At 44.5% G+C, this 14547-nt stretch overlaps 1 protein-coding gene across 2 annotated transcripts in view; it reads left to right on the top strand.

Moving 5' to 3' along the window:
- TANC1 (tetratricopeptide repeat, ankyrin repeat and coiled-coil containing 1) overlaps positions 1–14547 on the top strand; it is a 229335-nt gene that overhangs the window by 167003 nt on the left and 47785 nt on the right. For both annotated transcript variants that reach the window (XM_012726872.1, XM_004674876.2), the window contains exons 10-15: positions 3508–3630; positions 4435–4716; positions 5500–5648; positions 8040–8271; positions 9376–9542; positions 11575–12182. In XM_012726872.1, coding sequence (XP_012582326.1) covers positions 3508–3630; positions 4435–4716; positions 5500–5648; positions 8040–8271; positions 9376–9542; positions 11575–12182 — 1561 coding nt within the window. The remainder of the gene's footprint in view (positions 1–3507; positions 3631–4434; positions 4717–5499; positions 5649–8039; positions 8272–9375; positions 9543–11574; positions 12183–14547) is intronic.

Genomic DNA, 14547 nt, shown 5'->3' with positions numbered 1-14547 from the left:
AAGTGACAGTGGTGTGAGCTGAGCTTTTCCAGGAGACTGCAGTGATTATAGAGCAGGGCTTTCTGATTTCTGCTGTGCTCACTCATTAGTTTCTACGTATGCACTTGGGCTAGACCTCCCGTGGAATGGGAGGGTTTTACCTCTGGGTTTGAGCAGTGACTCTCTAGCCTAATGGGTTTGCTTATTTCTTCACATATTTTATAAACTAAAAGCATAATTTGAAAGGAGACAGGTAAGTGCTCCACTTATGGTATCTTTTCTCAAGTTAGAAGTTGGGTTGATTCTTTGCTCACTGCCCTACCCCTCAAGATGAACCTCAGTTAAAAGGAATGGTAAGATCTTTCAGTATTATTGAAAAGAATGCAATTTAGAGTGTGCAGACTGTCAGCAGCTAGGGTTATCTAGGGTAACAGGGCAAACTCAACACATAGGACAAGATGCAGCCCTCGATGTTAGAAAGACTGAAATAATATGTAAAGAACTGAAAGCTCTTGAAAAAATGCAGATGTGATGATCCCTTCAAACACACATCACCACCTGATGGAAAGGTGTTTGGTACAGAGGTGGCAGGTGAGGGGATGATGGCGCCAGGCTCCTGCTCACAGCTGCCCCAGGGCCCTGGGCCCTAAGGGCTGAGGACATGGAAACGCTTCTAAGCTCATCAACCTTCACTGTCATAGAACTTGTTCCATTGTAGTTGTTTTTTCACTATCTAGTGACTTTGTTTTTCTGAGATAATAGCAATAAGGTGGGTAAGCTTAGAGACAGTCTTATTCCACAGAGATTGCTTAGTAAAAATACGTGTTAGAATGAATTTGCTTTAGAAGACTGCCATCAGGTTATTACTATATACAGTGCCAAATATATGACAAGGGCACCTTTTTTTTCTTTATTAAAAAATAGAGTGAGAGGATTTTAAAGTGATATCTTAGATAATGTATAAGTTGAGTAACTGGGTTCTAATATTTCTGGCTACATTTATTATTATTATTATTTTTTATTTTCAAACGCTTTCTCAGGAGTCACTATTTGGTTTTCCAGGAAACCAACAAACACAATTAACATCCAATTTTCTTGTAACTCTGGTGGTAACTGCCCTGGACTTAAGGGCATTTACCTTGGATCTGTTAGTGCATACTATTTCAACAGATCTATTTCTTTGCTCTCCCTCCACCCACATACACACCCCCCCCCTGCCACCCCACCCCAAAACACAAGAGTATAAACTTCCCTGCCACATCTTTAACAAGGCTCCTGGAAGTGCAGTGTGTGTGTGCAATAAGTGCGTAGTCAAATCGTGGTGATGTTACAGTAGGTTTACAGCAGCATGAAATAATTACTTTATCTTTGCTTTCCTCAGCCCTAAATAGTGTTTGGAATTTTAAAAGCACTTACTGTTAAATACTGGAAGCAGGTATGATTCTGGTCTTTGTGATGTCTGAGAATCTACATGGATGTGTGTAAGAAGTAGAATGTGGTCCAGGTTACCTCCTCATGACATGGGGAGCACTGGGGTAGTGTTTAGCAGAGGTGGCTATAGCTGGTGGCTTATTGCCCTGCCAAGCAATGCCCATTTCAGTGCACTTTAATTGTATTTGAAATGGAGACATGGATTGCTGAAGTCATCTTGTTGCATACCTTAGCTGAAGCTGGGGGGAGCACTGTAAGAGGGGGTGTGGAGATTTGATACTTCACCATCTCCTACTTCTGCATTATACTAAGGCTTTTCTGCAAACTTTTCTTTTGGAACTCCTTATAGTTTCCTATTCTTTATCCTTTCTGTTGTCACAATCTTATCAAATGAATGTCATGTTCTAAGGGATCAGGAAAAAAGGGGGACTAGGAAACCCCTTGGAGGCACCAAGGTTCCTGTATTCTCCAGGGCTGAGGCAGCAGGTCTGACAACTGTGGATGGCCAAGCTCTGAAAGGAACCAGCTTACGGGATATGGCTGCAGTTCTTCCTACTTTGGCCTCTAATATATTGGTTAGGAGGTGTGCCGAGGAAAGGGACATGTACAGAAGCCTAAGTCTGAGTCCCAGCTCCCCAGGTAGGACCCTAGAAATGTGTTCCAGGCTGTGCTGTGATAGGTAGAGAGGGTGACAGGTCTGGTCCTGGTGGCTCTCCAGGAAGTTTTGTACAATTTGGTTATGAAAGAGCTGGACCGAAGCTAGAGGCTGCCATTAATTTCCCATAAGCAAGACCTCTTTGGATATACAGCCTGAATCTTTCTACCGGAAAAGATATGCAGGGAGTATTGATGTACACATGTACACCATGTGTCAGTAAACTCTGGATTTTCACCCAAAAGGATCAAGAAGCCCACGTGTTTGAGTTTTAAATTCTAGATTTTAGGTGTATCTGCACTGGTTGGGAAGGTGAATAGGGCAAACAGTTGTGGCCCGAGAGGCCACACCATCAGCCCCAGACCGCCTTGCCTGCCTGAGTGAAAAGGTTCTGGTGGGAGGCAGGACAGGACTTTGTTCTTCGGAGGGGATGCAGGAAAGACCCAGCCCAGGCAGATGGTGTGGTCAGCAGCTGGAAGCTGTGTCAGGACCAAGGGATATAGCCAGAGGGTTTTCAGCAAACAGCTGGCCTAACCTGAAATTTGGTCCCACTGATGGCTTTATTAGCCCTTGGAATTCAAGTCACTCTCCCTCATTTGCCCTGTATTATCCTGGAAGATAATGTTAAGATTGACAGATCTTTATGTTGGGCCACTTTACCCACAGGTCAGATGAGGTTACTTTCATTTATATTTCTCTCCTTGTGATCTATGTTGTATATGTAAATAAAAGGACTTTAGTTCTTTTCCTTTTTTAAGAACATGTACTGCAGTATCTTCGAATTAGTATAAATCTTTACTCTGGTGGTTTTTATAGTCCATCCTGTGTGTATGTTTGAATAAAACCTTAATGCTTTGAGGCTTAGTCATTAATTTGGTCAGAGGTAAATGTGCCCATTTTTAGTATTTAAAGAATATGCCATGTATTGAAAGACAGTGTCACATATGATCTGTTGTATTGTGTATGTAAATGTCTCTATATATGTGTGTTTGTTGGTGAAGTCCACGTGGTATTGAGCTGACAGAGCTGACTGTGGCATTCTGTGTACTGGGGAATTGTACATGTGGTAGCAGCTCGGTTAACAAGAGGAAATAGCAGAAGTGGGGCTTTAGGGAAGACAGCAGATTCGCACTAAGCACTGAAGATTTTCTGAGTGATCTTGACTGTCAGATTTTGTTATAAAAAAACGTAACAGTGAAATCTGTCTCTTCCAGGAATAATAAAGTTCTGGCAACCAGACTTCAGCTTAAGAATAAAATAAGGGGCACTTGGTTTTCACCACTTTTTAATGAACTGGGGGAAACAAGCAAAACCAAAGTTCCCTTGAAGTCAAATTTGTTGAAAGCCTGAATGAACTTACTTAGTAATTGGTAATTTATAATGGCCTGGGTGTAATGTTCAAGTCAACTTTGAAGATGCTGAAATTTGGTTTGCTGTTACAGCAACGAGCTCGACCAAATTGGAAGATCTGAGTTACTTAGATGGACAGAGAAACGCTCCTCTTCGAACGTCCATTAGGTTACCTTGGCACAACACAGCTGGAGGCAGGGCACAGGAAGCCAAAGGTATTTATCCTTCTGTGATAGTGGTTAGGATGGGCTAGTTTCTCGGCACAGGCAGTCTGCCATAACCAGCTTTTAAACTCACTGCTAAAAAGGGATGTGAGATGTGTGCGCCAAATATTTTTACCTGTAATGTACTCTCAGCTATCCTTTTAAAAGTTTGGGGCTTCTTTCTTAACTTATGTGATTAATTTGCTTCTGGAGTTGAAACTTAATCCTACAATATGTTATTTTGAAGTCAAGGGAGTCATTTAATGATCTCTAGGGTCTTTTTTTGGTTTATTTATAAACAAAAAAACAAAGGCAGGTTTATTTCAGTGCCTTGGACAGTACTGACACCCTCCCATGTCTTTTTGGCTGCACACTTATGTGGTCAGCAGACATGCCACAGATGCAAAGGACTGTGACACCCAGATGAGAGCTGGGTCCCTGACTCCAGGGAAAACATTTCTGTTTCGCTACATGATAATGTAGGAAGCTCATCCTCAGTACTGTTTCCAATAAGCTGATGAGACATGGTTTGGTCCTTGCACCGTTTCTACCCTCTCTGTGTCTGCGGTAGGTCACAAGAATAACTTAGGGACGTAAAAGTACTGGAAACTCATTTCACCAGGACACTTTGTAAGACAAAGGGTATGATACTCCAGTATTAATAGAAGCATATTGGAAATACAGTTCCCTTGTGGGGGACACCAAATGCTATATGAAGTGTAGTGCAGACCATACAATGATTGAGTTCTTTTACTATGTAAAATCAAAAAAGACATTCTTCTAAAATAATGGTCCTGTTTTTTTTTTCCCCCTAAGCACGATTTGCTCCCTACAAACCACAAGACATTTTGTTGAAACCTCTGTTGTTTGAAGTACCAAGCATAACAACAGACTCTGTGTTCGTGGGAAGGGATTGGCTTTTTCACCAGATAGAAGAAAACCTGAAGAACCCAGAACTGACAGATAACAGAGGCGCGGTGGTTGTTGGGAACGTGGGCTTTGGAAAGACGGCGATCATTTCCAAGTTGGTGGCTCTCAGCTGCCACGGAAGCCGCATGAGGCAGATTGCTTCCAGCAGCCCTAGCTCATCACCTAAAAGTATGTCCATGTTTAATTGCTTGTCTAGTTTATTAATATGAGATAGTGGGAGGAAATTGCTGTTTGGGTAGACATAAATTCCCCATGTTCCTTCCTCAACTTGTTCCAGCTGCTCCTTTGTTAGAGAACTCTGTGGACCCGTCTATTGTCAGTGCCTGAGCAGCAGCCTCGAGGCCAGCCTCTCCTGGCGCCCCCTGCAGTATGCCTGTCTCCCTGTATGTGGGCTGAGGGGAGCTGCGAGACCTGATCAAGTGCCTGGGGCCTTTTGGGTGCTGAAACCCCAAGGGGGTTAGGCTCCTGGCTGGCAGACCAAACCCAATGGTATCTGGTACAGAATTCATTTGCTCCCTTCTCCACAGCCTTTGTCTTCTAAACTGGATTATCCAAAGTGTAAGAAGTAGCTTTGAAATAGGGCAGAATAGCCAACTACTTGACTCTTCATGGCTTATTTTATGTGCTGAAAAGCCCAGTAAAAAAAAAAAAAAAGCCTAACAGTGTGAACAGCAATCAGTGAACCATGCAAGATTTAAAGAAAAAGAATGTAATAACGAACGCAGGACGGGATTTCTCCAGGGAGGGCAAGTGGGTGGGTGGGGCAAGGGGAGGGGAGCAAGGCTGAGAAAGGAGGCTTTTTTTCTCATTTGTAAATCTGTAAATTTGCATATGCTACATGTTCATTCATTACACACTGGAATACTCTGGGTCTAATGAAGAAATAGATTCTGTGCCACATATCCCTTTTCTGGTTTTGTAAATAATGAAACTGATCTCTTTTTGCTGCAGCTTCAGATTCTTCCCAAGATCTTCCATTCACACCATTGCTTTCACCGAGTTCTGGAAGTGGCACAGCTAAGACACCCCCTGGGGTAGGAGCTGACACCCAGGAAGACCAGAGACCAAGAGAAGATGCAGCAAAACAGCTTGCTTCTAAGGTTATCTCTGTTTCTATGGGCATCTTTGAGCACATTGGCTTTTGAGAAAAGAACTGGAAAATACATTAATGTTTAATGCAAAAGGGTAGCTTTTGATGAGATTATGATAGAGTACTCCAAATAATAGCTATTGATTAAAAGAAATCTTTCTTAGGACCCCAGCAAGAGACTTTTATCCCTCTGAAACAGTGAATCAAGAGTTCCTTAGAGCAGCAGAAAACATTGCACTTGGTACAAATCCATCCTGTTCTCCTCCATTTGGTATAAGAACAGGGTGCTCTCATGTGGCCTGGGCCTCTTCTGCCTGCACCCCATTGCAGGTAACATTGTTTCCTGCAGCTTTCTGTCAAGGCTTTGCGATGATGTAAGAGAGATATGGCTGGCTTTCTTATACTTGTTAATCAAGGTCCTTTGAAAATTTCCATCTGTCACAGGTTCATAAGCAGACCTCCTACTTTAAAGCAGGTAATCCTCACATGTGTTCCCTGGACAGCTGCGGGATCTCCCTGGCAACAGAGGTGGGCAGTGATGGATGGCAGGCATGTCATGAGGAAACCCCTCAGTGGGAGGCTTGTGCAGTGAGTGGATGCTTGCCTGCCCCACATCCCTCCTCTGCCTTCTGCTCCCAAGGTGACAGCTGCTCCTTACCTGCTGGGGCAGCCTTTTTGGAGGGGAGGGGGCCTCTGGTTGTGAACAGGTGACCTGAGTTGAGGGACGCAGTGTAGGCATCAACACCACCCTGCGACGGTGATTTTTCAGGACACTTTATGACCTGCAGTGAGAAGTACATGTTAGAGGGAGGCCTGTTACTCACACTTGATCGCACCCACAATGGAAGCAAAAGCATCACAAAAAAACTTATTCTTACATCCTCTAAAATTCACTCTAAGTAATTTCTTATTGATATAACATAACTTATTTCAGATACGCATCATTGTAAAGTAACATCTGTTCTCACCACTAGAACTCCAGTTCTGTCTTTCACCATGCACTTGACCCCTTTTACCTGTTTACCCACCTCCTCTTCTCTTTCCCTTCTAGTAATCACTAATGGGTCTAATTACAGTCCCCAATTTTTTTGTTTACTTCATTCACTTGTTTGGTTTCTCTGTATTCCGCGTATAAGTGAAAGCATAGTGCGTGTCTTTCTCTGACTTCTCATTCTACCCCTCTGTCATGGCTCCAAGTTGATATCGAGAGCTACAGCCGGGTTGCCGACTTCTCAAGCCTCGTGCTGGTGGACTGTGGTACTCACGTGCCGTTGATGGTTTGTCCAAGGCTGTTCGTGTATGTTCTCGCTAATCTCCGTTCCCTTCGGGTATTAATGACTTACTCATCTAAACCAGGAGTCTCATGGCGCTCCAAATGGGCCGCATCTACTTGTGCCTCTCACTTTTTAAGGCAGCGGAGCTGGAATCTCATTCCCTGTCGTGCACCAACGATCTGTGCCAACTGGCAGGACATTTAACCTGTATGTGATGGCCAGGCCAGCAGTTCCTGTCCTGCTCAAGCCAGGGTCATCGGGCCATGTGGGACAGCAGGGACCCAGACTCTTCGGAAAAACAACTCTTCATAGAAATGTGTTTTGATGCTCTTTAGCTTCCTTACCTCGTGCTTATATTTCTCCCACCTTCCTCATTTGAGAACATATTGAGTTTCTCATTTATCTGATTGTGCCTCCCACTCCCAAGAGGGTTTTGACCTGGCATTTCCCTAGGTCATACCTGCTGCCACTTCAAATCTGTTCCAGCAAAGAAAAGTCTTCCTCTTCTTAGTGGCTGGGTAGGAACCTTTCTCCTCCTACATGTCTCTTTACACAGTCGACAGAAATCTGGTAATTCCTGATTTTGACCCTTCACCAAATGTCCCTTTGGAAATTTACTAGTGTCACTTGGAATGTTTGTGTAGGAGCTGAGGGCTTGAGCCAATCTGGCTGGAGGAAGGAGTAGCTGTATCCTCACTGCCCAGTCATTGTAGCCAGTAACTTTATTATCTGCTTTTTGGGGGAGCAGCAGATGACTTCCCAGGGAGGTTTTTGTGAACAGAAACATAGTGAAGATGGCATGTGTGGATTCGAGAATGTTAGATTGCTTGGAATTGCTTTAAGATGGAGTAGGCATTAGGCTTTATGAAATGACTTTTATTAATTTATATTCAATACACAGTAATATGTGCTGATCTTAGTGCTAATCAAGATGGGTTTGTGGCTTCAATTAAAAGTCTGCCTGGCACTTGGCAAACTGCATGAACAAATGAAGGAATAAATGAACCAATTAATCTACTTAATGACTTAGTGTTGGGGATTAGAAGCAAGGTGTCTTAACTCTGTCTTTGAGAGCATGGGGGAACCTGGGAAGAGGGTGAGGCTGCTAACAACTCTGCCTCCCGCAGGTCGTGGCCTACCACTACTGCCAGGCTGATAACACCTACACATGCCTGGTGCCTGAGTTCGTGCACAGCATTGCAGCTCTGCTATGCCGATCGCACCAGCTGGCTGCCTACAGAGACCTGCTGATAAAGGAGCCCCAGCTGCAGAGCATGCTGAGCCTGAGATCCTGCGTGCAGGACCCGGTAGCTGCCTTCAAGAGGGGGGTGCTGGAACCGCTTGCAAACCTGAGAAATGGTACGCTGGAGCAGCCGCCCTAGCCCTCTCAGCAGGACCAGGGCCCAAGGCAGTCCTCTGAAGGAGGGGTCTCTAGTCCTATGGTGGGAGTGGGGTGGAGGGCAAGGGCAGGAGGTGGTATATTGCTGCACCTGGTGTCTCCTTCCTCAGAGCCATCTCCCCAAGGGTCCTACCAGTCCCCTGAATGGTGTAGTTTTAAATTACACATCGCTAACAAGAATTAAGTCCACAGTTGGACATTTCCAAGGTAGCTAATTTGTAACAATGGGCAATCTAGCTGACTTATGCCCTATAAAGCATTGCCTGCAGATTTTGTACTCTTATAAAGCAGAGGAATAATTTCATTGGGGAATTTGCTGGCATGTTTTTTTTATAACCTCTACTCAATGAGTTGAACCTAGTGCCATTTCTAGAAGTATCTCATGGTTTTTTTTTTTTGCCCTTGAATGTTCACCAAGGGGACATCGGTGCTACTGTATGCCTTTTGGTTTCTCATCTTCTTCCTAGTGACTCTTCACCTTCTTGGCTAATTGACTAGTCTGCATAACACTTCTGCCAGAAGCACTGAGAGACGGGACTGAAGCAGATCCGTCATTCTTCCTTGTTTTCCTGGGCAGAAAGTTGACTCGAGTTGACTCGAATAACTAACTTGATTCAGTCTCATGGAAAGAGCTTGTTGTGTTGGCTGACTACCATGGGCCAGACGGTCCACCTTTTCAGGGGAAGACTGAGGGAGTTCTAGAGAGGAACCTAGAGTCTTTTCCAGATTTCGTCTCTGTGTGTCATTGTTGCTGTACCCCCAAGTGCCAGGAGTTTATTATGCGCTAACTATATCATATACGTGGGTGAGATTCTGCTAATGTGCAGAATGCAATATGTTCTTGAAACTATTCTGTGAGAATTGGTTTGCTTTTGGCTCTGTGCTCTGCTTTTCATTATAAATTTAATAGAAAATATGCTTCTGTGAAAACCATATCCTCTGCCATATGTAAATCTTTTCTAGTTTCTCCTAACACTTTCTGCTGTGCATTAAAATACACTGGGTGGTTCCATCTTACAGAAATGTCTAATTTATTAATTCAAAACAATTATTTTACCCTTTAGAACAGAAAATTCCTGAAGAAGAATACATTATTTTGATAGATGGCTTAAATGAAGCTGAGTTTCATAAACCAGATTACGGAGATACGCTTTCTTCATTTATTACCAAAATTATCTCTAAATTTCCTGCCTGGTTGAAGTTGATTGTGACTGTACGAGCAAATTTTCAGGTAAAAAAGGATTCCTACATGTTCTTTTTAAGTATAATTTCTCTTGTATTTTCCCCCAAGAGACAGCTTGCTTTAGCCTTTAAGTCTTTAGCTCCTTTTTCTAGGCTTTGGTGGGGTGTTTGGTCCCTCTGGGCTCCACAGCTCCCGACGACCTTGCTGTCAAGGGCACACGTGATGCACAGTGGGATCTCACAGACCGCCTGGGACATGCACTGTGGACAGGCCTCTGAGACTGCGGCCGTCTCTGTTCCCAGGCTTGGCGGCCTCGTCCTTGGACAGCGTCAGTGCTGCTGTTTCAGTGAAATGGCTGCTGCACACGCCCCTGCCTGTTTTCTTGTGTGGCTCTGTACCTCCTTCTTGGTCATCTTGGAAGTGAGGGCCCCAACAAGGGGGAGCTTTCAAATCATTTTTCCACATTTCCTCTCCCCAAATTTCACAATGTTGAATACTAACATCTTGCATTGTTATAAGCCACTTAGCCGCAAATTGGAAACTATATTACAACTTTGAAATATCAGTCCATAGCGCCCTGGAACAGACAGATACTGATGTTTTTAATCCTCATTTCCACTTCCCAAGGCATCTTTACAAGAGGTCACATAAGTCAGCCCTTGAGGTGGAACTGTTTTGCCAGATTTACCGTAATTCCATCTGAGCATATGACTAGCAGGTCTGTAGCTGCTCAAGTTATTCCTGCTGGAGTTACTTGCATGTGTTTTACAGTGTAACTTCTTAAATTTTTCTTAATGAAAGGGGAAGGGAGGGATAAATGAGATTTTTTTAAGGCCTGCTCTGAAACAAGGTCTCTTTCATAAAACTCAAACATAATAACCCTTGCAGCAAGATGAAGAGGGTAGTTTTTTATTTTTATTTTTATTTTTTGTATTCTTATCCTTTTCTCTCATTTGAACCCTCAATTATACCCTAACTTGATCTTTCCCCTCTATCCTTAACTTTTTTAGTAAAGACATTTTATTTTGCTTTTTGCCCTTTTATGAGGATATTTATTTTAAAATAGCCTACAGGTTCTTTGTTTCTTATCAAAAGTGGAGTCACCTCATTTGAACTTGATGTTTGTTTTTACAAGCATTTGCTTCATAACACTTTTTGGTCATGTCTCACTCCATGGGCAGGAGTCCTGTGAAAATGTTCAGAGGTTCAGTCAGTGTCCATGTAAAATGGGGTAATTGTACTCAGCCTGCCCCCTCTGGGTGTTACATTAAATGAGGATATGTACTCAAATACATATCCTCATTTAATGACAGGCTTTAAAAAAAAAAAAAAAACCTGCAAAACTCCTCTGTCAAGTGTTGGGAAAGTGCTCCTCTTTGGGCTGGGGGCACACAGGGCAGGGCTTCTGGGAATGGTGATGCTCTATTTCTCCATGACAGCTACACAGGTGCATCTGATGTTATAAAAAGTGATGGCATTCTGCAGTTGTAATTTGTGCACCTCTGCATATAATACTTTAATTTAAAATTTCCTCCCCACCATCAGTTTTAAACAACAATAGCAGGTAGTGCTAAAGTAGAGCGGCTTTGCTAATAAGCAGGCTCACTGGAGCAGCCGTGGGCAGGTTCAGATTTCCTGGGTTAGTTACACAGCTTGTATCTGATGCACAGCGAGGTAGGACTTTATCTTAGTGTCTAACAGTTCTGAGATGTACAGAGTTGTTTGCATTTGCCCTTGTTATATAACCAGTTGTACAATGTACAGATCACAGGTATCAGGTTCCCCCATAGGGTCTCACTGCCTCTTTGCCAGGATGGCCAGGTCCCTGTCATCTGCTTCCTCAGATGAGGGCCTTGGGAAAGCCTCCCTTGATTTTATCTTGCATTGGGATTTCTTTCACATAAGCTCTTTATCTTTAACTTATCCTATTACATGTTCTAATACTAAACAGAGAGTCCCAGTAATCCATAGAAATCCTCCTTGAAAGAAAGCTAGTGGGTCCAGTTTGAAATACTGCTGAAATTTTTGAAAAAAATCTCCGTGGATTAACACTGTGGGTCTTTTTTTTTTTTCCCTGCAGGAAATTGTAAGTGCACTGCCGTTTGTCAAGCTTTCCTTAGATGACTTCCCCGACAGCAAGGACATTCACAGTGACTTGCACGCCTATGTCCAGCACCGGGTGCGCAGCAGCCCGGACATCCTCAGCAACATCTCCCTCAACGGCAAGGCGGACGCTGCTCTCATCTCCAAAGTGAGCAGCCACCTGGTGCTGCGCAGTCTGGGCTCCTACCTGTACCTCAAGCTCACCTTGGATCTCTTCCAGAGAGGACACTTGGTCATCAAAAGTGCCAGCTACAAGGTGGTGCCTGTGTCTCTCTCTGAGCTCTACCTGCTACAGTGCAACATGAAGTTCATGACCCAGTCCGCCTTTGAGAGAGCCCTTCCAATTTTAAATGTGACCCTGGCATCCCTCCACCCCATGACGGACGAGCAGATTTTCCAGGCTATTAATGCAGGCCACATACAAGGGGAGCAGGGATGGGAAGACTTCCAGCAGAGGATGGAGGCCCTCTCCTGCTTCCTCATTAAGCGGCGAGACAAAACCCGCATGTTCTGCCACCCGTCCTTCCGGGAGTGGCTTGTGTGGAGAGCAGATGGTGAAAACACGGCCTTCCTGTGTGAGCCCAGGTACACCAGGCTGCTTCTGTCAGCTCCTTGCAGGGAGTCTAATGTGCATCTGGGGAAGGGATTTCAAACACAATTCACTTAAATGAAAGGGCAACACAGAATGAATTCAGGAGGGAACATAGCAAATTCTCTCTGCTGCTAAACAAAAGCTTTCCTCCTTTAAGTAATGGAAGTTTAGGCCTTCTCGGGAAATGTAGATGAAAAGGACTCCAGACAATGACTAGATATTTCTTTGCTATAATTTCTGACACCCCCCCTCCCCTTGCAATACACACACACACACACACACACACAGGGGTTTTATGTGAGAAAATGTGATGTTAGCTCCAGGGACAGTGAGCTTCCTTAGGGGCTGTTCATAACTTGGTTTCTTCACCTGGTGATCTGGGTGTCTTGAGCCCCAGCACCACTGCTGCACCACTACTGCAGGGGCATGTACCGTCTTGTCCCAGAGTTAAGACAGGCCTGTGGGCCCAGCGGGGAGCACAGCAGTCCCACTGGCCACATCCTTTTGATTTTTTTGGTTTAGCTTTGGGTGACACGCAGGAATGCATTGTCAGCAGGATTGTGGTTCTGATCTCAGATGCCCCATTTACAAAGATGGTGGTGGGTGCATGTATCCAGGGATTGGACGGTTCCCCTGACTTGCAGTAGCCACAGTATGCTTCTCCTTACTGCCCCTGCAGCGCAGGGCGGTATAGTAAGCCTGCCTGCCTGAGGCCTGCCTAGTGCCAAACAGGATGAGAAGTTGAGGAATTGGAGGATGTGGGAGCTTCAGATTAGGGTATGCTCATGCCTCCCACTTCCTCCTGACCCTGATTTGGCATGCATCTTTGCTGTGTTAGCAGCCTCTGCTTTTTTTTTTTTTTAAGATTTTTTTTTATTATTTATACATTCAGAACTGGGATACAGGCCAGAGGTGCATAGGGGGTAAGAGGATTCACCAGAGACAGAGTGGGGAGCAGAACAGGAAGACCGATGAAGTACCCTGCTGAGGGGAGCAACAGGGGGGTCAAGAGAGGTCTGCCACACCATGTGGTCACCTCTGAGGTGGGGATTGAACTCGCACTGAAGTGGCTGTGGCTGGCTTGCAGTGCTTCATCCTAACCTGTTGGGCCAGCAGCCTCTGCTTCTCTGAGACAGAATTGCTCACGACTCTTGTAACACATCTGGCAACCTGTGAACTCTCTCCTTAGCACCAGACTATGCCTTTGACCAGATGGTGGTATAAAAAAATGAAGAAAAGAATAAGTACTTGTGAGCCACACACCAACTTCCTCCCCACCTAACATTGGCCTAACAAGTCTAGCTGCCGTTTCATGCTGTGGTAGTGTCATTTTCTTAGGTGACACCAGACCAGAAACTTTCTTTTTGAAACTGGTTTGGGGCAATAAACAGTAATTTCAGGTAGCCAGACCATAATAACTGTGCAGTGGTATTTAACTAAGGCAGGTTATCTGTAGAGAAATCATATCACTTTTTAGGAAGACAGGCTACTGCTGAGTTTGTAGAAACATAAAAATAAGGTGAGAGACTTGGATGTGGGTGGATTTATAATTGAGGTTTGAGGCAGAAGTATCAGATTATAGTCACAGTTAAGCTGCCCTCTGGTGTGGGTGCAAGGTTGACCTTATGTTACGTAGCCTTGGGCAGAACTGAGTGGGATGACTAATGGATCATTCAGTTTATAACCTACAATCACAGGCGCCTGAGTGCTGATGTGTCCCTATAGGCCAGTGTGGGACTGATGGGGAGTAGGACCAGGACTCAGCTGAGGCCCCGGGTTCCGAGTGTAAGGAGGCCCTTCATGGAATTGTTCAAGTCAGCATTTGTCTAGGACTGTAATAGTCCTTGCACTTCTGGAGCAAACCGTGTGTAGATGACATTGGAAGGAAGCGCCTGGATTCAGTTCATCAAAGTGTTTGTGGACTTGCTATGCACAGGGGACTCTTCTGACTGACACAGAGATTCCTGGGGCAAGCGCTTGCTTTGCTTGCTTTGCAGGGCTTCCCACACAGGAGGTCTGCTGAGCAGACTCTGGGAGGGAGCTGCACTGCTCAGGGGGCCTTAGGAAAGTGAGAGAAGCTTCCAGTTGGGGGAGACATTTCTGGGAAATGGTTCACCTAGATGGCGACTTTTGGGTTGGGCCTTGACAGATGGGGAAGCATTTCTCCTCTCACCCCAACTAGTTGTAATTTTGCCTCATTTATAGAGTAGAAGAAAAAAAAAATCCAAGCGCTAGATGCTAACAGCCAGAGACAGTGATGTGATGTTTCGCTTTTCATTTTTGCCTGTTTTCATGTATTTCAAATAGAGTTCATTTCATCTTTTCTGTGTTGAAATTACCATCCTGCTTTTTTTGCTG

The sequence above is a fragment of the Condylura cristata genome, unplaced genomic scaffold (assembly GCF_000260355.1).
Source record: "Condylura cristata isolate star-nosed mole 26May11 unplaced genomic scaffold, ConCri1.0 scaffold00002, whole genome shotgun sequence".
Lineage (NCBI taxonomy): Eukaryota > Metazoa > Chordata > Mammalia > Eulipotyphla > Talpidae > Condylura > Condylura cristata.
This window is presented reverse-complemented; position numbering and strand designations above follow the sequence as displayed.